This window comes from Mastigoproctus giganteus, chromosome 5 (assembly GCF_048544385.1).
Source record: "Mastigoproctus giganteus isolate SK-2022 chromosome 5, ASM4854438v1, whole genome shotgun sequence".
NCBI lineage: Eukaryota > Metazoa > Arthropoda > Arachnida > Uropygi > Thelyphonidae > Mastigoproctus > Mastigoproctus giganteus.
Genome location: NC_143579.1, coordinates 145,042,670 through 145,066,469, shown reverse-complemented (window position 1 = coordinate 145,066,469; position 23,800 = coordinate 145,042,670). Strand labels below are relative to the sequence as shown.

Below are 23,800 nucleotides of genomic sequence, written 5' to 3'. Positions count from 1 at the left end.
TAATCTGGAATCTCCCGCTGCATTAGCCCCAAGCAAGAGTGTGGCCCTATCTTTTGACACCTTGCAACCTGGCATTGTATTTTCTTCTTTGAAAATATATGTTCGATCCAGCATTTTTTTTCCAATACAGAGCATTCTCGTCAACGTTTAAAAATTTGCAGCGTTGAATAGCTACCTTCATCAATAATTTTTTCCAACACATCACAAAATTTCTTTGCAGCTGCAGAATTGGCACCGGTGACTTCACCAGTGCCAGTTCAACATACTTTAATGTTGTGGAAACCAGCACGATGCTTGAACCTATTAAACCTCCCATTTCTTACCATGAACTTGGGTTGGGATTCGCTGGATTTATCCTTAATATCTGTATAAATACTTGTTGCTTTTGCTTGAATGGCCATTGGACTCAGGGGCACTTACTTCTGAATCTGATTTTCCATCCATATTATTAACAGTTGTTCCATCTTCGATATAGCAGCTGAATGCTATTTTGTGATCACTGTTGATCTTAAGTGCATTGATCCTTTGACATGTTCTTTTATACGTGCACTGTCCTTTAAAATTGTATTCACTGATGAAGTAGTAAGACCTGATTTCCTTGAATAGATGACAAACTTTGTCCTGCTTTGTACTTCTTAATAATTTTCATTTCTAAATCAATTTTGTTTCATTTCTTGGCACTGCCACCACTTGCACTTTCCGTTGGTCACTTTCCCTTCATCATTGTAATACGTAAATAGGAATGAAGAGAAGCTTTTGAAAATTTGTTTTTTATATGATTGAAGAATTCAGTGAAAGAAAACACAATTCACCATAATAGTGTAAAAACACACACAATTGCAGTTTTCAGAGATTATTGCAAAAGCAATAAGTAGGAGTTTACTACACGTTTATAATTAGATGCACTAACAGAAAAGCCCAATAAACTGGAAAGGGCAAATTGTTTTTTTGGTCGTGACCTCCAGAAACGTGATTTAGAAAAATATCACAAAGTCGTTCGAAATTGATTCATATAATGGGAACGTATGATAACGATGAAAGGGTAGTGCGATTTCAATTGTAAATTACCTTTTAGAAAGACAAATAGCTTAGTAATATAGTGAAATTTTCATCTACCAAGATGTGGAACAAATTACAAAAAAAAAAAAAAAAAAAAAAAGTGTTATTGGGTTCAGATTATGATATTTACATGATTTTTTAAGTTTGCACCAGCTGGCAAAAACTTATGTAAAGTCGAGTATTATGTAAGTCGGGGAGTTCCTGTATATATCACTGGTGGCCAACTTAATTTGTGATGCGATCTACTTTTTTTTCTTCAAAATCCCATCAGCATTGAGCATGCTCAATGCTGATGGGATTCTTCCTCTCGCTCAGAATAATCACCTGAGAGGGCATAAATTCAAATTGAGGAAAGACAGATGTAGGATAGACGTGCGGAAATTTGCCTTTAGCCAGCGAGTGGTTGGTTGGTGGAACAGACTTCCATCCCTTGTCGTGGAAGTTGATAGCCTAAATAAGTTTAAGGCTCAGCTGGACAGGTATTTTGAACGAACAGAGGGGTGAAGTGGGAGTGGTTTTTTTTTTTTTTGGCTGATGCTGCATAAGCTTGCTTTCTTGCATCAAATGCCTCTACTAATGCTAATGCTAAAGCTAAAATGTGTCGCGATCTACCATCCCAAAAATTTCATTGCACATGGTTTAAAAAGTTAATCAACACATATTGAAAAATGTTGTTTATAAATTTTAACATTAAATACAATTCAGAATTCTTATTTTAAATTCATATGTATTTAAATTTTTAATTTATGTGAAGTTTGTCTTAATGTCATCTGCCAAGTTTTCAAAATCGGGGATATACTCTGATAAGGCCAACCATAAAAAATGTTCTGTATGCAAATCTGTAAGAGTAGAGTGAGTCTGTAAGAGTAAACTGCTCAGCAGACTTCGCTTGTTTTGTTTCAAATACGAATAGGCTGATCCACATAGATACAGGGTGATTCACTACCAGTGCGACAAACTTGCAGGAGTTTTTCGCACTGGAATCACATAGCATTGCAGGGTCCAAAATGCCTTCGTCATGCGGTAGAGGACATTGAACGGGAGGTCGCATGAACAGCGATCCCGCTGGAAGTCAGCATTTGCGAACCGGTTCCCGAGGCAGTAGGATGGACGAGTATTCAAACGTTAAACTGGCCGACATGCACTTTGTGTATGGAGCTGCAGACTGTAACGGGGGCGCCGTTCTGCGCTTGTACCAGGAACGTTTCCCGCACAGGTGTGCTCCTCATCATACGATTTTCGCAGGTGTGCACAGAAGGTTACATGAGACTGGTTGTTTCACGAGAGGTACCATTTATCGAGAGGGAACGACGAGGACGCCAGACAATGAGGAGAATGTCCTATGTCTTGTAGAAGGCAATCCGAGTAAGAGTACTCGAGCGATAGGCCAACGATTGAGTATTTCCCAATCCACTGTATGGAGGATACTGTCAACAAACCAAATGAGTTCATACCATCTGCAACACGTCCAATCATTGGAGCCTGCGGATTATCCACTCCGGAGGACTTTTGCTACTTAGTTTCTTCAACAGAAACGGTTCGCAAATGCTGACTTCCAGCGGGATCGCTGCACGTGACCTCCCGTTCAACATCCTCTACCGCATGACAAAGGCATTTCGGACCCTGCAATGCTATGTGATTCCGATTCATCTTTGTGCTTCCTACACCTCCTGCAAGTTTGTCTCACTGGTAGTTAATCACCCTGTATGTGGAACCAAAACAGGAATTTAAAAGTTCACTGCATTTTTTTTACATTTGGGTACTTTTCTCGGCAAACATATTTCCAAAAGTCTTTTTCTGATGACCTGGCTTTTAGGAAGGTATCATTTCGCAATGTTTTAATTTCATTTTTAAATAATATTTTATCCGTGTGAAAAATCTCAGTGATTTTTTTTTGCAGTTTGTTCCGTATCTAAGTGGACATTAAATGGATAAGAAATACAGAATATTGAATTGTTTTAAAATCACTGAATCTGGTTTCAAAATCATCCACAACTTTCTCAATTTCAGAAACCTATTTCTCACTATTAAATTCAAAAACAGGATATTTTTGCAAAATGATCTTGCATATTTGCAAAATGATCGAATTTTCTTTCTTTGAGATACTTAGCCATTGCCAAAAATTGGTATTTATATGCAGAAATACTACTAATCGTGTCACCCACATTTTTATTTTTTCTCTGTAATTCCAAATTCAGATCACTTAATTTACTGGTAAAATCTGCCAAAAAAGCCAGGTCACACAACTACTCCGTATCTTGTAGCTGCTGATAATCATCTCTCCTTTGATCAACAATTTTTTAATTTCATTCAGCAAATTTCGAAATCTTGGTAGAAACTTACTCTGACTCAGCCACTCATGTGGGTATAATATCAGATCTGGTTCATTTTCATCGAGGTGCATTTTGAAAAGTCTCCTTTAAAGAGATTGTCCTCTGATGGCATTCACAATTTTGAAAACAATGTCCATAACACTTTTAGTATTTAATCTTTTGCCGGCTAACACTTGTTGGTGGATGATACTGTGGTAACTCAAAAAAATCTGGGAATTCGTCATCTTTTAGACACAATGCGATGAATCCATTAAGATGCCCTGTCATTGCTTTCGCTCCATCTGTAGTTTTTGATACGAGCTGAAATAGTGGTAATTTAATATTTTTCATAAAATTTTTGAATGTGTTAAATATATCAACACCTCTAGTTCTTTATTTTAATGAAATGATACCCAGCAGTTCTTCTCTAGTGGCAGAATCATTGAAAACCATACGAATAAAAACAAGCAATTGAGCTGATGTCTGTAGTTGTAAAGTTGGCATCTAGTTGTAAAGAAAAGGAGACACAATTAGCAATATCAGCATGCAATTGTTCGCTCATATTTTTACTCATTTTTTCAATGCGTCGCATCACAGTATTTCGAGATAATTACAGATCTTGAAGAGCACTTTTAATATCATTTTTGTTCTTAAATTTTTAAAAAAGAGATCTGTTATTTCTAAAAATGTGTCTTTGATGAATTGACCATCAGAAAATGGTTTGCATTTATTTGCAAGAAATGACTCACTTTAAATGAGTTACTGCTTAAAGACTAACGAAGGTGTCACGAAGAAATTTTGTTGTGGGAATAATCTGAATTTAAGTTCTTTTAATTTATTTTTTTTTAAGGTCACTATTAGGCACAAAATCCGATTGCTATTTACCATGGAGTGCGTTGAAGTGCCTTTCTAAAATTCCTTTTTTTGGGTCTAGCCACAGAAGCATTTCAGATCAAACAACAACATTTTTCTTTTATCATTATAAAAAAGTAGTCTAGTTCCCACTCTTGATGAAAATTTACGTTTTACTCTTTTTTTCGTAGTATTCATTTTAAATCAAATGGTATTAAATTAACGTATAAGTCCTGTCCATTTATTAATAGTACCGTCCAGTTATTACTAAGCCAAATAAGAATTCGACACGTACGCTATGCTCTACCCAACGTAACTGCGCAAATTTTCACTAGACAAGCCTAGTGGCTGTGCAGCGAGAAGAGTGATCATGTGGTTCAACGGATTTGTAATAAGTGTGTGCAGCGTATGCAGTAGGGCACATAATAATAATAACAACATTTAGATTTTGACTACTCTATTTTTATATATATTTAAAATTCGTCGGGATCGACTGGTAATTCGCGATTGACTTGTTGGCCACCCCTGCTGTATATCATTGACAAGACTCAATGACCTGCCCTGACAACCCATCTGCACTGCTCAGCAAACTTCATATTTGACTGCACAATTACTCCCCAGGTCTTTTTCCCTTTCTACTTCCCTGAGTGTAGTATCACACAGTTGGTACATTTCTCTGGGGTATTGCTACCCATATACAGAACTTTGTATTTGTCGTCGTTAAACTTCAGTTGCCACCTCTCAGCCAGCCTATTTGCACAACTTATCTAGATCCATTTGGAGCAGCATTCGGTCTTTACTGTTGTTAACAACCCTGCCAACCTTTGTATCATCTGGAACCTTGGACAATAATCTTGATATACCTTCATCAGTATCATTTATGAATACCCAAAACAACGATGGACCCAGCACCAAACCTTGGGGAACTTCATTAATAACATTTGCATGAAGAGCAGTGTCCATTGATTACCACTCTCTTTTGTCTCCCACTCAACCATCCCTTTATCCATTGTAGAAATTAACTCTTAACACTATACCTCTCCAATTTGTACAGCCGTCTTCTATGTGCATTAGTATCAAAAGCATTCCTGAAATCCAAATATAATGATAACAAAATTATTTTTGGCATTCAGTTGCTTTGTGACCACATCATAGAATCCAATCAAATTGGTCAGACAATCCCTCCCTTTAACAAACCCATGCTGTGTCTTAACTATTACTGCAGTCTTGTCTAGATGATCTTGCAATGCTTCTTTGACCAGTGACTCCACTATTTTCCCCGGAATACAAGTTAAAATAAAAGGTCTATAGTTACTTGTGTCACCTTTTGTGAACCCCCCTTTGTGAATTGGTGATACATTTCCACACCTCCAGTCCATGGGGACCTTACCTGAGTCCAAGGAAGCTCTCATAATTATGGCTAAAGATTTACTTACTTTCTTTGCTGCCTCCTTTAATATAACTGGATAGATCCTGTCGACCCCAGGTGCCTTATGTTTAACTTCAACAATTTCTCCTCCACTTTGCTCTCAGTTATTACAAAATCACTTAGCTCCCTGTTAGAGTTGGATAAACTTCTGGCATTCCCCTCATCGAATAACTCCTCATGTGAATTTAGATGCAAAATACTCATTCACTGGCGCCTCCGTAGCCAGGTGGGAAGGAGCAGCAGTGTGTAGCACATGCTTCTTGATTAGACCGGGGTTTGAGCCCATCACCACCAAATGGGAATGACCACCGTATATCCCGGGGCAATATGGCCTTAGTTGCTAATGCTCCTAAAAACCAAAAAACAAACAAAACAACAAACAAACTCATTCAATTTATCAGCTACCTGAGCATGAACATCAATAGTCAACCCATCTATGTTAAGTGGTCCAATCTGATTCATCCCTTTCCTTCTAGAGTTTACATACGTAAAGAACTCTTTTCTGTTTTTCTTTGCATCCTTTGCCAAAGATTTCTCGTAATCTGCCTTCGCCTGCCTAACCTCCTTTGTGACTTGTTTACAGACAAGCTTATATCTGCCATTGGCTTCTGTGTCACCTGACAATTTATTTGCATCCCATACATTTTTATTCTCTGCCACAAGCCTCATTAATTCATCTGACATCCATTTAGGCCTGAACCTTGAACAGTATTTCTTAGTTGGAATGGAAAGCCTACTAGCATCCAAGATTAAGTTACTGAAGGCTTCCCATTTAGAATTCAACGTAGGTAACATCATCAATTGACCCCCACTGTACAAAATTTAAAAACTGTCTGAGACCCATGTACCTACCTTTATGAAAGCAAATGCCCTTCCCTTTAGCCTTGATGGTAGTTACATTCTTAAGTAATTCCCATATCAGTACATTGTGTTCATTGTCGCCCAGTGGTTCCTTTATCTGCAAATTCTTAATGCATGAATAATCACTGCTGATAATCAGATCAAGAGTATTACTCCCTCTGGTTGCCTCTTGAATATGCTGCTGCAGAAAACAGTCATCCAATAAATCCAAAAAAGTCATGTTAGTGTGTGAGTGACCAACCCATAAGTTCCAGTCAATATCTGGAAAGTTAAAATCCCCTATTATAAGACATTCTGATTTACTGGGCTACTCTATTTTTCTGCACAACTGCTTGTTATACTAATCAGATTGATTAGGCCTATAGCACACACCTACTCTCATTTTTCCTTTCCCAATGTTTATGTCACACCAAACAGACTCAAAATTGCATTGTCCACCAACATCAATTGGATGCACGTCCTTAGATTTTGTGTTTCTTAACTAACAGCATAACCCTCCTCCTTTTCTGTCTTGTCTATCCTTTCTGTACACATTGTATTCCCCAAATTCCAATTCTGCACTGCTTATATCTGTGTGACACCACGTCTCTGATATCCCAAACATATCTGCCTTTGATGTCTTGACTAGTTCTGCAAGCTCATCAAATTTATTTATTGTACTCCTAGAATTAGTGTACATGCAAGTACACGTGCACCTGTTTCTACTCTTAGTTACTCTAATGCAGCCCATATATTTATTTGTTCCACTATGACTCCCAACAATCCTGGAAATCTCCATTGCCTTGCTTTCCATTCTGCTGCTCATTCTAATAGAAGCAGTGCTAGAATCACTTTTGCCTCTGGCTGCAGTCATTGTTAACCTTTTTGTCTGGGTATCCCTCAAGTTAGGAAATATTCCGACCCACACAGCACTGCCTCGATAGCATTAGCAAATGTTCTTGCACCCTTTCTATTTAGCATTAGCATTAGTAGAGGCATTTGATGCAAGAAAGCAAGCTTATGCAGCATCAGCCAAAAAAAAAATAATAAAATAAAATAAAATAAAATAAATAAATAAATAAAAAATACCCACTTCCACTTCACCCCTCTGTTCGTTCGAAATACCTGTCCAGCTGAGCCTTAAACTTATTTAGGCTATCAACTTCCATGACAAGGGATGGAAGTCGGTTCCACCAACCACCCGCTGGCTAAAGGCAAATTTCCTCACGTCTATCCTACATCTGTCTTTCCTCAATTTGAATTTATGCCCTCTCAGGTGATTATTCTGAGCAAGAGGAAGAATCCCATCAGCATTGAGCATGCTCAAACCATTCAAGGCTTTATACACCTCTATCAGATCACCTCGCTGGTGCCTAGTCTCCAGACACTGTAATTTGCAAAATTTAAGCCTTTCTTCGTAAGTGCACCCCCTTTGTTCCATTCACTAATCTTGTTGCCCTTCTCTGTACTCGTTCCAGCATCTGTACATCCTTCTTGAAATGAGGCCTACAGACCTGTATACAGTACTCGAGGTGTGGCCTGACCATTGCCTTATACAAGGGAATAATCACCTCCTTATCCCTTCTAGAAAAATTCTTATATATCATCGACAGTACTCCATGAGCTACTCTTGCAGCCCGTCTGCACTGCTTAGAAAACTTCATATCTGCCTGCACAACCACCCCCAGGTCCTTTCATTCTCTACCACTGCCAGTGTAGTAGCACAGAGTTGATACGTTGCTCTGGGGTTGCTGTTTCCCATATGTAGTACTTTACATTTGTCAATGTTAAACTTCATTTGCCACCTCTCGGCCCATCTGCTCAACCTTTCCAGATCCTGTTGCAGTAGCATAGTGTCAGTAGTGTCCTTGACAACCCTGCCAACCTTCGTATCGTCTCCAAACTTGGACATTAAGCTTGATATACCATCATCAATATCATTTATAAATACAGAAAACAATAATGGACCCAATACTGAACCCCGAGGGACTCCACTAATAACATTAGTCCACGATGAGCAGTGTCCATTGATTACCACTGTCTGTCTTCTCCCGCTCAAATTTGCTTCCAATGCCACACTGCTTCAATTTGTGCAGCAGTCTTCCATGTGCAACAGTATCAAAAGCCTTTCTAAGATCCAAGTATATAATATCAAAGTTATTCCCTGCATCCATTTCTTTTGTGACTGCATCATAGTATCCAATCAAATTGGTCAGGCAAGACTTCCCCTTAACAAAACCATGCTGTGTCTGAGTTATAACTGAAGTCTTGTCTAGATGATCCTGCAGTGCTTCTTTAACCAGTGCCTCCATTAATTTTCCGGGAATAGAAGTTAAACTAACAGGTCTATAATTATTTGTGTCGCCCTTTGATCCTCCTTTGTGAATTGGTGTCACATTTGCACACTCCAGTCCATGGGTACTTCCTCTGAGTCCAAGGAAGCTCTCATAATTATGGCTAAGGTTTTGCTCACTTCCTTTGCTGCCTCCTTTAATATAACTGGATAGATCCCATCCACCCCAGGTGCCTTTCTTGTATTTATCTTCAACAATTTCTCCTCCAATTTACTCTCAGTTATTACAAGATTCTCTAGCTTACTGCCAGAGTTGAATACACCTGGCATTCCCCTTGCTGAATAACTCATGTGTGAATGTCGATGCAAAATATTCATTTAGTTTGTTAGCTACCTGAGCAGGATCCTCAACAGTTGACCCATCGATATCAAGTGGACCAATCTGATTCACCCCCTTCCTTCTAGAGTTTACATAATTAAAGAACTCTTTGCTGTTTTTCTTTGCATCCCTTGCCAAAGATTTCTCATAATTTTCCTTCGCCTGCCTAACCTCCTGTGTAACTTGGTTACAGATCAACTTGTATCTATCATAGACTTCTGTGTCACGTGTTAATTTGTATGTATCCCATGCATTTTTCTTCTCTGCCATATGTCTCATTAGTTCATCTGACATCCACTTAGGCCTAAACCTTGAACAATATTTCTTATGTGTACCCCATCCCTGTAGAGTACCCTATTTAAGTGTACCCCATCCGTGTAGAAGCAGTCTCTCCTGTCAACAAGCACAGACCAGGCTGTAAAAAATTCTACCTCTTGAGCCTTGCACAATCTCTCTCCAGGGCCGAATTGATCAACAAGGCCCTTATCATATACTCCCTCCTATCGTGTCTGGGAAGAGTTGGAAACACTTTCACATTCAAGTCTAACTCTCAACTTTTTTTCAACATTGACCTGTACTTGTTGAGTAAATCTGCAGATCTCTTACTCTTAATGTCATTAGATCCAATATATACAACAATATCACCTTTTCTTCCCTTAAAAAATGATATCTGCTCTACAATGTTATCAACTTTTGCCCCTAGCAGACTTACATCACCAGTAGCTTTTAATAAACAAGTAAATATTTTATTTTTGTTTATTTTTACAGTCTGTTTGACATAAGTTAAACATTTCTAGATATATCATATACCTGATCCCACAGAATTTTTTTATTGCAGACCTTTATCATAAATGATATTGTATGTGAAATATTGACATGGGGCTGTAATCATGAGAAAGTTTATATATCTTTGGTCTAATTTATAATTTTCTTCATTCAACCTAGTTTCTGAAGTTTTATTTACAGTAAATGAATTTGTTGCTTAGGATTGCTGGATGGAAACAAAAAGAACATCCTCTTCTTCATAACACTTTCCACATAGGGGACTGTATTGTCAGCATTGCAGGTCAAAGAATACAGTCCGTGCAAGAGGCCCAAAAAATTATAAAGCATCAGCCTCTAATTGTAAGTATAATTTTACTGCAGTGAATATTTATTTAAAAATAATTTTTTACCAAGTGCATTATCTTATCTTATCCTTCCTTCATGGATTAGGCGACCCGCCTGTTCCGATCTCGAAGAAGTCTGCTCATCTTTTCTTCGGTCTTCCTTTCTCTTTTTCCTTTTGCTCTATATGTGTAAGCTAATTTAGGGTGTCTGTTATCTTCCATTCTTTCTACATGTTCTTTCCATCTTTGTCTATATTCTATAATTTTTTCATTATTGAGTAAATCTTTAATTCCTTTCTAATATTTATGTTTGGTATTTTATCTAATTTTGTACATCCTTTAACATGTCTTAAAAATTTCATTTCTGCAACTTGTATTGTATTAATGTCTGTTTGTTTCGGTATCCATGTTTCAGAACCATAAAGAAGTGTTGGTATTGCCATTACTTTGTAAAATTTCAATTGTATTTCTTTCCTTGTTTTCTTAGCCAGAGTTCTTTTTATTGTTCCACATATATTTTGAAATTTCACCAATTTCTGGTTCATATCTTCCTCGACATCATATGTTATATCACATCCTAGATATTTAAAATGTTTTACTTGTTCTAATATTTTATTGTCTATAACTATTTTTGTTATCACCGTATTTTTCCCCTTAAAAGCCATTATTCTAGTTTTCATTGTTGATATTTTAACTTTATATTTTTCTGTTATTTGGTTTAATTTAAATACTGCTATTTGTAAATTATCTTCACTATCTTGAATAATTACTTGGTCATCTGCAAATAACAGTGTATTAATCCTATTCTTTGTATTTAAATATATCATCATCAAGAGGAGTGTTTCCATTTACAATGGGTTTCCTCAGCCTACAAGTGATTTCTTGTTAGGAATTTTTTCCCGCCATAAAGTGCGGTTCAAGGTGTCTTGGTCGGTTAAGCCTCAGGCTGTCATGCTCTCCCGTACTCCATCCATCCATGTCCTCCTAGGTCTTCCTCTTCTCCTTCCAGGAGGTATCCATTCCAGGATAGCCTTTGGATATCTGTTTTCTTGCATCCGTTTTACATGTCCATACCATGTTAGATGCTTTTCTTTGATGGTATCAATAATAGTCTTTTTCACTTCCATTTTTTCCCTTATGTCTTCATTCCGTTTTCTGTCTCTTCTAGAAGTTCCTGCTGAGCGTCTCGAAAAATCCATTTCTGTGGAGAGCAATTTGTTTTCCGCTTTCCTATTCATTGTCCAGGTTTCCGCTCCATACAATAGAAGACTTTGTATAATTGTTTGAAATATAAGTTTCTTTGTTTTATTTAGGATATTTTTGCTCCACAGAACAGAGTTTACCATGCTGATAGCCTTTCTGCCGTCTGTAATTTTCTTATTGATCTCTGCTTGGGATGATCCATCACTTTGTAAGATTGATCCCAAATATTTGAATTTATCGACTTGTTTGATTTTAAGACCTGCAATATTTAGAACATGTCCTGGCCCTGAAGACAACATTTCAGTCTTGCTAAAATTGATTTTTAGACCCTATTGTTTATATTCCTCAAACAATTGACGACAATCATACTTTGCATCATCTGAGTCTTGTGCTATCACTACCTGATTGTCTGCAAAAAGTAAATTGTGAATATAGGTGTTCTTATTAATCGGCAATCCCATTTTATTACATTTTTCTTTTTTTTTTTGACCAGGATCTTAGGCAGATGTCAATATAAATTTTGAAAAGTGTTGGTGACATGCAACAACCTTGTAATAAGCCTTTTGGAGTGTGGAATTCAGGTGACAAAGCTGATCCCACTTTAATTCTGCATCTATTAATCCTGTAAATTGCCTTAATAATGTTAATCAGTTGTCCATCAATATTTGCCTCTTTCAGTGCTTCCCATACGAATTTTCTTGAAACACTGTCATATGCCTTTTCGTGGTCAATGAAAATCATAAAGATTTTTATTCCTTTTGATTGGCATTTTTCAAGGATCTGTCGTACTGTTGAGATATGATCTATACATGACCTCCAAGCTGAAAAACCAGTTTGTGCTTCCGATACCTCGATTCGGGCTTCTAAATGGTTCCTGATCCATTTTCCGAAGATCTTTAACAGCAGGTTCAGGACGCATATTCCTCTGTAATTTGAACAGCTTTTCCGATCGCCCTTCTTATAAATTGATGTAATATATCCTGTTATCATTTCTTTAGGTATTTCTTCTCCTCTCAGTATACTATTTAACAGTTTTTGTATCAGAACAGCCACTCCTCTTCCTCCATATTTCAGAAGTTCCATGTAAACTCCTCCAGGTCCAGGTGATTTGCCATTCCTTCCTTCCTTTAGCAGGAGTTCCACTTCCCTAACAGAAACTTTTAAGCCCGAGTCTTCTACACCAAAATCCTCCATCGTCTTGAACTCTTCCCGGTCTTCTTTTAAAAGTCCTTCATAGTACTCTGTCCAGTCTTTCAAAGGTATTAATTACAAACCAGCATTGTGTTTATTCTGTTTTCTCAAATCTTTAAGGACCTTCCACGATTCCGCTGATTGCTTGAAGCCCAATTTGCTATTAATAGTTGCACATTTTCTTTCCCATTCTTCATTTTTTGCTTCTACTACCAACCGATTGGCTATTTTCTTGTTTTTCAACATAAATGTTCCTATATGCATCATTCCTATCACCCAGCCATTTCTGATATGCAAGTTTATTTTCCTCTACAGCATCTCTTACTTTCTCTGTAATCCAGGTCTTTTTTGGTCTTTGGCTCTTCTTTTTGCCTAGGATTTCATAAGCTATTTTTTTAACAGTATTTTTTAAATATTCGTAGATTTCTTCAGTCTTACCTTTTATCTCTATGTTAATTGCAGCATCCAGTCTCTGGGTGAAGTTGTTTCTAATGCTGTCGTCCTGGAATAGGTCAATATTAAATTGATCCACTTGTAGCATTTCTCCTTCCCTACATTGTTGGTTGTCCACACATATTTTCTTAATCCAGTTCCACCTCAGTGTTGTTTTAACAAGAAAATGGTCAGATCCACATTCAGCTCCTCTATAAACTCTGACATCTTTCATTACATATGTCCCTGAATGTTTTGAAATAATGTAATCTATAACTGATCTAATTTGTCTTGTCTCCTGTGACCAAGTATATTTATGGATATCCTTGTGTTGGAAAAATGTGTTGTTTATTCTCAAGTCGAACTGTTCACAAAGATTGCATAGTCTATCTCCGTTGTCATTCCTCTCTTTCTCTCCAAATCTTCCAATAACTTTGCTATTTTGTTCAGTTCCTACTCTTGCATTGAAATCTCCCATTAGAAATATCTCTTTGTTCTTAGGAATTTTTTCTATTAGTTCTCTCAGATCCTCCCAAAATTCATCCTTCAAGGTATTGGCGGTGTCATTAGTCGGGGCATATACAGTGAAACTTCCCTTTAACGGACAGCCATAGGGAACGAGAATGTGTCCGTTAGAGAGAAGTGTCCGCTAACAAGAAGTCTGAGAGAGAAAAAAAAAAAAGAAAGAAAGAAAAATCGTTAAACATTTAATGTAAAATTAACTCTTGATTTTTAAGGAGTCCTTATGTGCTGTAATGTGTAACATAATGGTTATAGGATTCTAATAACTTATGTAAACCCCTGGCACCACCATGCTGTGACTGGACTAATTGTATGTCTACCATTGCTGCAATTAAAGATTCTATTCTATCCTATTACAGGGATTATGGGTTTAGAACTAAGTTATGGGCTATAAAAATTTTCCTAAGAAAGGAAAGTGCACCTTCCATTCTATGGTTGCCAAATTAAATTAAATGAAGAAAAAATATCTATAAAATTGCAATACCTCACCAAAAAAATTCATCGACAGAAAATACCCCTCACAACTAATAAAAGAAACCATCACCAAAGTTCATAATAACACTAATAACCCAAACAAAATTATTAACCACGTGAACAAGAATAAGATACATAAACCCCTTATCGTGCTCCCATATCATCAAAAATACGCTAGAAGACTTCAAAAGATTTTTAAAAATACAGATATCAAATTAATATCTGTATTTTATCTGTATAATATCTGTAGAGTCTGCTGACGAGGCTACTATAGACGGTCGTTTTCAAAGCCGCTAAGTGGATTTTTCTTATTTATTGATTTGAAATTATTGTTTTTCTAAAACTTTTGATTTAAATTTAGTAGTATAACATTATTTTGTGATTTTCTGAGTAATTTGGTGTATTTATTCTTTACTCGGCCTTGTAATTGCATAAAAGTATCGGTAAAGGTTTCCACGTGTTTCAACTCCGCTAACCGTTCGTAATTTTCCCGCCTTTGTGATACGATATACCGTACTAGATAGCGTTAGTTGAACTTCATTAGCAGTTAAATTGTACGTTTAAATAAATACATATAACGACTTAGATTACAAACGTAATATAATTAATTATATTTAACATAATTAATTATACATATAACCACTTAGGTTACGTAACATAAATAATTAGTAAAAACAAATAATTAATACATAACTTGATACGAAAGTTATATAAAGGGATTTCGCAGATAACACTCGTTACTGAAACCTAAATATTTCGTAGATAACACTCGTTACTGAAACGTAAATATTCCGTAGATAACACTCGTTACTGAAACATAAATATAGCGTTATAACTGTGTTTGGATACAAGTTTAGGATTTAATTTTGTACAGAAATTGAAATTTTATTGAAAGTAAATCTAAATCATGACTCAAACCAGAGCAGCAAAGCAAAGGGCTCAAGCTAATGGGAATGCTGTGGCCCAGGGGAGAACTGAGGGGGGGGCAGTTGTCCTCTGAATCATAGCCTTGTAAGATGCACTATTTGCTTGATGTTTGCGGAGCAGTCAAGTATGGGACATGATACTGCCATGGGGGATGTCTTTGTGTGTGTGCGATGCAAGGAGTCTAAGGAGATAAGGCGACAACTCAGCATTGTTATGGGCCTATATGAGAGCTTGAAGGATAGGGTGGATGCCCTCGAAGGATTACAAGTGAGGGGCCCATCAAGCTCTCAGCTGCCCACACCAATGCCAGAGCTTGCACTTGGTCATCGCGGAACACAGCGGCAACCCCCAAGGCAGAATGCGCTGGTCCCAAAGGAACTAGTAGTTGTTGGTGACTCTATTGTCAGGGAAACGGGAAACATGCTTTGTAAAAAGGATAGGTGGAATAGGACCAGGGTATGTCTGCCAGGGGCAAAAGTTGATGACGTTGTAGAGCGGATATCATCCTTTAAGGGCACAAAAGGTGATGTAGTTGTACACGTTGGCACTAATGACATTAAGAGTAGGAGACCGGCGGAATTACTTGACAAGTACAGGTCACTGATGAAAAAAAGCCGTGAATTAGGGTTGAAATTGAAAGTGTCTGCAATTCTGCCCAGACACGATAGGAGGGAGTATATGATGAGAGCCCTGTCAATCAATTCGGCCCTGGAAAGATTGTGCAGGGCTCAAGGGGTAGAATTTTTTTCAGCCTGGTCTGTACTTGTTAACAGGAGAGACTGCTTCTACAGGGATGGGATACACTTAAATAGAAAGGGTGCAAGAATGTTTGCGGATGCTATCGAGGCAATGTTAGGTGGGTCGGAAAACTGCTAGATTGGGGGGATACAAGGACTAATAGATTAACAGTAGCCACTGGCAGAGGTGAAAGTGATTCTTGCACTGCTTCTATTGGAATGAGCCGCAGCCTGGAAAATAAGATGCAGGATATTTCAGAGACTGCTGGGAATCATTGGGGTACAAGTAAACACATGGGTTGTGTTAGGGTAGCTAAGAAAAAGAACAGGTGCATGTATACTTGTGTGTACACCAATGCTAGGAGTTTAGTAAATAAATTTGATGAATTTGAGGTGTTGCTCAAAACATCAAAGGCAGATATTGTGGGGATTTCAGAGACGTGGTGTCACACAGATATAAGAAATGCAGAACTGGAATTTGGGGAGTACAATGTCTACAGAAAGGATAGACAGGATAGGAAGGGAGGAGGGGTTATGCTATTAGTTAAAAAACACATAAAATCCAAGGAAGTGAAGCCAGTCGACATCGCTGGACAGTGCAGTGTCGAGTCAGTTTGGTGTGACATAAGCAATGGGAGATCAAAATTGAGAGTAGGAGTGTGCTATAGGCCTAATGACTCTGATGAGTATAATAAGAAACTGTTCGGAGAAATAGAGTGGGCCAGTAAATCAGAGAGTCTTATAATGGGGGATTTTAATTTCCCAGATATTGACTGGAATTTGGGGGCTGGTCACTCACACAGTAGCAAGGCTTTTGTGGATTTATTGGATGATTGTTTTCTACATCAGCATGTTCGGGAGGCAACTAGAGGGAGTAATACTCTTGATTTGATTATCAGTAGTGATTCTTCATGCATTAAGAATCTGCAGATAAATGAACCACTTGGTGGCAGTGATCACAGTGTGCTGAAGTGGGAGTTACTCAAAGAGGTAACTACCATTAGGGGTAAAGGGAAGGGGTATTGCTTTCGTAAAGGCGACTACAATGGACTGAGACAGTATTTAAATTCTATACAGTGGGATCAACTGATGATATTGCCAACAGCAAATTCAAAATGGGAAGCATTCAAAGAACTTATCGTGGAAGCTACTAGGCTTTACATACCAACTAAGAAATATTGTTCAAGGTTTAGGCCTAAATGGTTGTCAGATGAACTAATGAGGCATATGGCAGAGAAAAAAAATGCATGGGATACATACAAATTAACACGTGACACGGACGCCTATGATAGATACAAGTTGATCTGTAACCAAGTTACAAAGGAGGTTAGGCAGGCGAAGGCAGATTACGAGAGATCCTTGGCAAGGGATGCGAAGAAAAACAGCAAAGAGTTCTTTACTTATGTAAACTCTAGAAGGAAGGGGATGAATCAGATTGGTCCACTTGAGATCGATGGGTCAACTGTTGATGACCCTGCTCGGGTAGCTAACAAACTAAATGAATATTTTGCATCGACATTCACACATGAGGAGTTATTCAGCGAGGGGAATGCCAGAGGTGTATTCAACTCTAGCAGTAAGCTAGAGAATCTTGTAATAACTGAGAGCAAAGTGGAGGAGAAATTGTTGAAGATAAACACAAGAAAGGCACCTGGGGTGGATGGGATCTATCCAGTTATATTAAAGGAGGTAAGCAAACCCTTAGCCATAATTATGAGAGCTTCCTTGGACTCAGGGGAGGTACCCATTGACTGGAGATGTGCAAATGTGACCCCAATTCACAAAGGAGGATCAAAGGCTGACACAAGTAATTATAGACCAGTGAGTTTAACTTCTGTTCCCGGAAAATTAATGGAGGCACTGGTGAAAGAAGCACTGCAGGATCATCTAGACAAGACTTCAGTTATAGCTAGGACACAGCATGGTTTTGTTAAGGGGAAGTCTTGCCTGACCAATTTGATTGGATACTATGATGCAGTCACAAAAGAACTGGATGCAGGGAACAACTTTGATATTATATACTTGGATCTTAGAAAGGCTTTTGATACTGTTGCACATGGAAGACTGCTGCACAAATTGGAGCAGTGTGGCATTGGAGGCAAGTTGCTGCTATGGATAAAGGGGTGGTTGAGGGGGAGAAGACAGAGAGTGGTAATCAATGGACACTGCTCATCGTGGACTAATGTTATTAGTGGAGTCCCTCAGGGTTCAGTATTGGGGCCTTTATTGTTTTCTGTATTTATAAATGATATTGATGATGGTATATCAGGCTTAATGTCCAAGTTTGCAGACGATACGAAGGTTGGCAGGGTTGTCAAGGACACTACTGACACTATGCTGCTGCAACAGGATTTGGAAAGGTTGAGCAGATGGGCTTCGAGGTGGCAAATGAAGTTTAACATTGACAAATGTAAAGTACTACATATGGGAAACAGCAACCCCAGAGCAATGTATCAACTCTGTGGTACTACACTGACAGTGGTAGAGAATGAAAGGGACCTGGGGGTGGTGGTGCAGGCAGATATGAAGTTCTCTGAGCAGTGCAGACGAGCTGCAAGAGTAGCTCATGGTGTATTGTCAATGATATATAGGAATTTTTCTAGCAGGGATAAGGAGGTGATTATTCCCTTGTATAAGGCAATGGTCAGGCCACACCTAGAGTACTGTATACAGGCCTGGAGGCCTCATTTCAGGAAGGATGTAGAGCTGCTGGAACGAGTACAGAGAAGGGCAACTAGATTGGTGAATGGGACAAAGGGGTTCTCTTACGAAGAAAGGCTTAAGTTTTGCAAATTACAGTGTCTGGAAACTAGGCACCAGCGGGGTGATCTGATAGAGGTGTACAAAGCCTTGAATGGTTTGAGCATGCTCAATGCTGATGGGATTCTTCCTCTAGCTCAGAAAAATCATCTGAGAGGGCATAAATTCAAATTGAGGAAAGACAGATGTAGGATAGATGTGCGGAAATTTGCCTTTAGCCAGCGGGTGGTTGGTGGGTGGAACAGACTTCCATCCCTTGTCGTGGAAGTTGATAGCCTAAATAAGTTTAAGGCTCAGCTGGACAGGTATTTCGAACGAACAGAGGGGTGAAGTGGAAGTGGTTATTTTTATTTATTTATGTTACTTTTTTTTTTCTTTTTTTTTTTTTTTTTTTGGCTGATGCTGCATAAGCTTGCTTTCTTGCATCAAATGCCTCTACTAATGCTAATGCTAATGCTAATATTCACATCTTATAACAAATTAAGTTCCAAATTCAATTCATACAAGACAACACACGAGTATGAGACACAAGATCACAACAACATTATATATTTGACCAGATGCCAATCAGATTGCCAAGCATGTTACATAGGCAGTACAACAGCAAAATTCGGGACATCAAAAATTTCCAACACGCGTGCCTACTATCACTTTAATAGCGTCAAAACTAATTCAGCAAGTACAGACTAACACAACACGTCCAATCTCAAAATCACAACCCACTCATCAATTCAGCCATCACAGTAGTTAAATTAAATTACAGCTACAAAATCCTTGAAAACGAAGCCCTCATCATCAAATGGTTTAAGCGCCATACATCACTCAATGTGTTGAACAAAAAGATTCCTGCCAATTTCTCCCCCATTTGGAATTTAGCACATATTAAGTTTCCACGTGCACTGAAATGCATTTCAGGAACCCAACCCGTATATAACACAAGCGCGCTCCCCCCCCCCCCCATAGAAAGTTGCTCGTGCACGGCTATTAGCTTCTATTTTTCTTTTTTTCTTCATTTAATTTAATTTAATTAGGCAACCATAGAATGGAAGGTGCACTTTCCTTTCCTAGGAAAATTTTTATAGCCCATAACTTAGTTTTAAACCCATAATTCCTGTAATTTATTAGAATCCTATAACCACTATGTATGTGGTAAAACTTTCCACCAGCTAAGTGGATTACTATGAGGTGAGTGCTAAAAATTAAGCTAAGCTATACATACGATCCTGTAAAATTAAATTAAAATATATACAGATTTTGAACAATATTTTTGTAAATAATATACAATTACATACACAAAAGATAAAGAAAAATCGTTAAACATTTAATGTAAAATTAAATTAAATTATATACAGATTTTGCACAATATTTTTGTAAATAATATACATACAATTGTGCTATGCATATTATGACTTTATTTTAAGAAAAATACATACGGTAATCACTTATTTTCTTCTGCACCTTCTTCTGGCTGATAATTTTGTTTTCAACATTTGTTTGGAGTGAAGAAACCATCGAAAGTCCTTCAGTATCTTCTTTAGCGGCGAAAAACATTTTTAAACGATTGATTTGTATGAGCGCTTCTTCTATTTTCATCGGTGGTTCGTCGTTGATATCTAGAGCACCATCTTCTGTAGTGAGGTTCGAGTCTATATCTTTGTAGCCAGGGTCACTTGTAGCTGAAGTATTGTACATTATCAATAGATGTTGAAGTTCTTGTTCTTCTTGGTGCTCCACATTGCTGTTCACAACTTCAATTTTTGCTTTTGAGAAGCCAAACTTTACAAAACAGTACACGACAGTTTGTTTTCTAATTGCGTTTACTGAAGAGGAAATCCATTGAATCACATCTAGGATGCTGATTTTCTTTGCAAGGTCACTCGCACATGTTACATCGTTCATGTTTGCAGTGAGATGTCTTAAAACACGTTTTCTGTAGTGAAGTTTAAAATTTTTTATTATCCCTTGATCCAAGGGCTGACACTCTGCAGATGTGTTTGGTGGCAGAAAAATGATTTGAATGTTGGACAGTTCAATGTGCGGGTGAGATGCAGCATTATCCATGAAAAGAATAATTTTTCTGTTTTGACGAATCATGTTTTGGTTAAAGCGACTTATCCATTCGCTCATGATATCTCGTGTCATCCACGCTTTTTTATTAGACTTCCAGTCAACATTCAAAAGATTCAACTTTATGCCCTTGAAACAACGAGGATTTTGTGTCCTATAACATGAGGTTGTTCAAGGTTTCCCAGCATATTTGTACACAATAGTACAGTCAAGCGTTCCTTAGAAATTTTTCTGCCTTGGCACTTTTTGTTTTTTTGACTCATTGTTTTTTCAGGAAGAGCTTTAAAAAACAACCCTGTTTCGTCACAGTTGTAAATATTCTTAGCTTCAAAATCACGACATAAATCTTCCAATTTGACAGTCCACTCTGTTACAACCCCAGTATCAACAGATCCACCTTCACCAATTAAGATTTTCCAAGAAATTTTATGCTGAGTTTTGAACTTGTCTAGCCATCCCTCAGAAGCTTTGAACTCATTTACTCCCATAGATTTCGCAACCTCCAAAGCCTTTTCCCTAATAATAGGCCCATTAATGGGAATTTTTTTAGCACGTGCGCGACAAAACCACTCGTACGTAACATTGTCAGTTTGAAGTCCAACAGTTTTCGGGAATGATTTTTGAACCCGATCATTTCCGTGTTGCCAAAATTGTTTGAGCAGTTTGTTTTTTTCCTTTAGGATGTTGCTTACCTGCGTCTTCCCAATTTTGAATTTTGCAGCGAGATTGCGAACACTATTTTTTTGCTGATCATACGCATTAATGAGTTCGACTTTATCTTTTAAAGTTAAATGTTTACGAGAAGACATTGTGCACTTCACATGACACTGAACAAAACTGAAAACTGAAACTCAAAAGACGAAAGGCCGACCAAATCCCCCCCCGCCCGCCCGCCACCGAATTCATCAGAAGTTTTACCTGTGCCTTAAAATTCTTGAAAAAGGTTTAGAACCGCAACGTAAACCTTGATAAAATTTGGGAATCGGAAATAGAAAATAAACACACAATCGAGGCAATATGTGGAAGAAACGTTCCTAGAAAAAGGGCCGTGAGCTCTCCCACAGTCCGTTATGGGGAGATCAAATTAAGTGCTAATCTAAACGAAACAGTGCAGATTGCCTGTCTGCGTCTGTTAGAGAGAATGTCCGCTAGACAGAAGTTGCAAACATGTTAAAACCAATAGAGGTGAGTTGGAGAATTTGAAAATGTCTGTTGTAGAGAGATGTCCGTTAAAGAGAGGTGTCTGTTAGGAGAAGTTTCACTGTATTCCCAAAATACATATTTCTCTCCCGTATGTTTTCAGTTCCAATGAGATCATTCTTTCATTAATAAATTGCCAGTTTTTGATGTTGTCTCTCAATTTCTTTTTAACTGCAATATATACTTGTATTAATTTCTTCTTTCCATTTACATATCATATCCTCGATATATATGTTAAACAACATCGGTTTAACATATGATTTATTATACTCTTTGTTCCTTGATATAAACTCTGTATTATTTTTGTAAGATGCTTTTGGTATCCTTTATTATTCAATATGTCCCATAGTTTTCATCTGTTTACTCGATCAAATGCTTTTTCATAATCTATAAATGCTAAATGCGTTTCTAAATTAAACTCTTTTCGTTTTTCTATTATTTGTTTTAATATAAATATATTATCTGTACATGATCTTCCTTTTCTGAATCCTGCCTGTTCTTCTATTAATATTTCATCAGAGATAATTTTAATTCTATTATTTATTATTTTGCTATACATTTTATATATTGTATTTAGTATGCTAATCCCTCTATAATTCTTTATCAATTCTATTTCCTTTTTTAAATATTGAAATAATTTTTGCTCTCTTCCATTCTTCTGGTATTTTATATTGTTCCCAACATTTATTAAATAATTTTAGTATCCTGTCTTTTAAAAAACTTCCTCCATACTTGATCAGTTCTTTATTATTACTATTATTATCCGGGAATCGTTCCACCCACTTGGTATGTAGTCTCGACTTGTATATTGTCATAGCGGTCTCTGTCTAGGTTTTTTCCGTAGTATTCTTGCATGATGTACGTATTCATTTCGATGCTCCACTTCATGCATTGCTGTCTTCTTCCTTCCTGCCTGGTCATTAGTGCAGTTGTGCAGGAAGCACTTACTCCACTGTCTTTGGTCTCTCAGGAGACTGTCTGACTTTTCATACCAACCCCTCTGCCTAAGGGCTGAACACAAGTGACTTTATCCCTGCTACACTCATGCAATATTATTATTATTTCTCTTCAACATCATCCATCTGTGGAGGTGGATGGTTATTATTATTATTGCTCTTATATTATTTCTCCCTGATTTGGGGGTTCCACCCCATGACAGATATTGCTACCAAGTACACAAGGGTGGTTGTTATGTCTGGTGTTACTGTTGGTCAAGGAACTGTGGCTATCCTACAGGTGTTCAGGAATTCTTTCTGGAGTTCCTTGTAGGTGTTCTCTCAGAGACCTATTGCTGTTAGGCTGTTATTTAGGGTCTTTGGTAACATATACCAGTGGTTGACACGATGATCAAGATGGTCGTTACTTGTTGCATAGTACCCCAGGGGCTCACATCTGGTGAGTATGGGCTTGGCACACCCAGGGTCCTGAGCTTGATATCATCATTCTTCTCTTTCTTGGTGATTCTCTTTTACTTCTGGCTCTTGTTTTCTCTCTCTCTCTCTCTCTCTGGCTAATAATAATTTGCCACATCTCTTTGATCTCCTGTCTTAACTTTGTGCACTTCCTGATTTTTTTCCTCATTGGTTTGGTCCCAGTACAGTTTGTGCTTTGGGGTCTCTAGTATTGCCAGGGGTTTGTACTTGTAATACGGTACACTTTCTTTGATCAATTTATATTTCCTTGCTAGCTTCTGATGTGTTATCCTGGTCATGTCTACAAGTGTACTCAGTCTGGGTGATCAATTTCATCCCGCAGTGATGTGTTGACGATTTCTGAGGCCAGGTGGCATTGTCAACATGTGTCATGTGACACTCCTGGCTCCTTGGTGATGTATTTTCTATAGTTTCTGGTGTTGATTACCTGGGCTTGGATGGCGAGCATGAGTCCTTCAATCTTGGGGAAGAGCATCCTGCTTGTGAGCTTTGCATAGGAAACCATTTTATCAACATGATCTTGATGGAGGTCATTGTAGTGTCTGCCATCTAGTGTCTTCTTTGCCCATTTTTCTAGCTTT

At 37.8% G+C, this 23,800-nt stretch overlaps 1 protein-coding gene across 4 annotated transcripts in view; it reads left to right on the top strand.

Moving 5' to 3' along the window:
- The window catches only part of LOC150085748 (uncharacterized), a 639,529-nt gene that overhangs the window by 427,223 nt on the left and 188,506 nt on the right, over positions 1 to 23,800 (top strand). For all 4 annotated transcript variants that reach the window (XM_090374215.1, XM_090374216.1, XM_090374214.1 and 1 more), the window contains one exon: positions 10,151 to 10,289. In XM_090374215.1, coding sequence (XP_090230341.1) covers positions 10,151 to 10,289 — 139 coding nt within the window. The remainder of the gene's footprint in view (positions 1 to 10,150; positions 10,290 to 23,800) is intronic.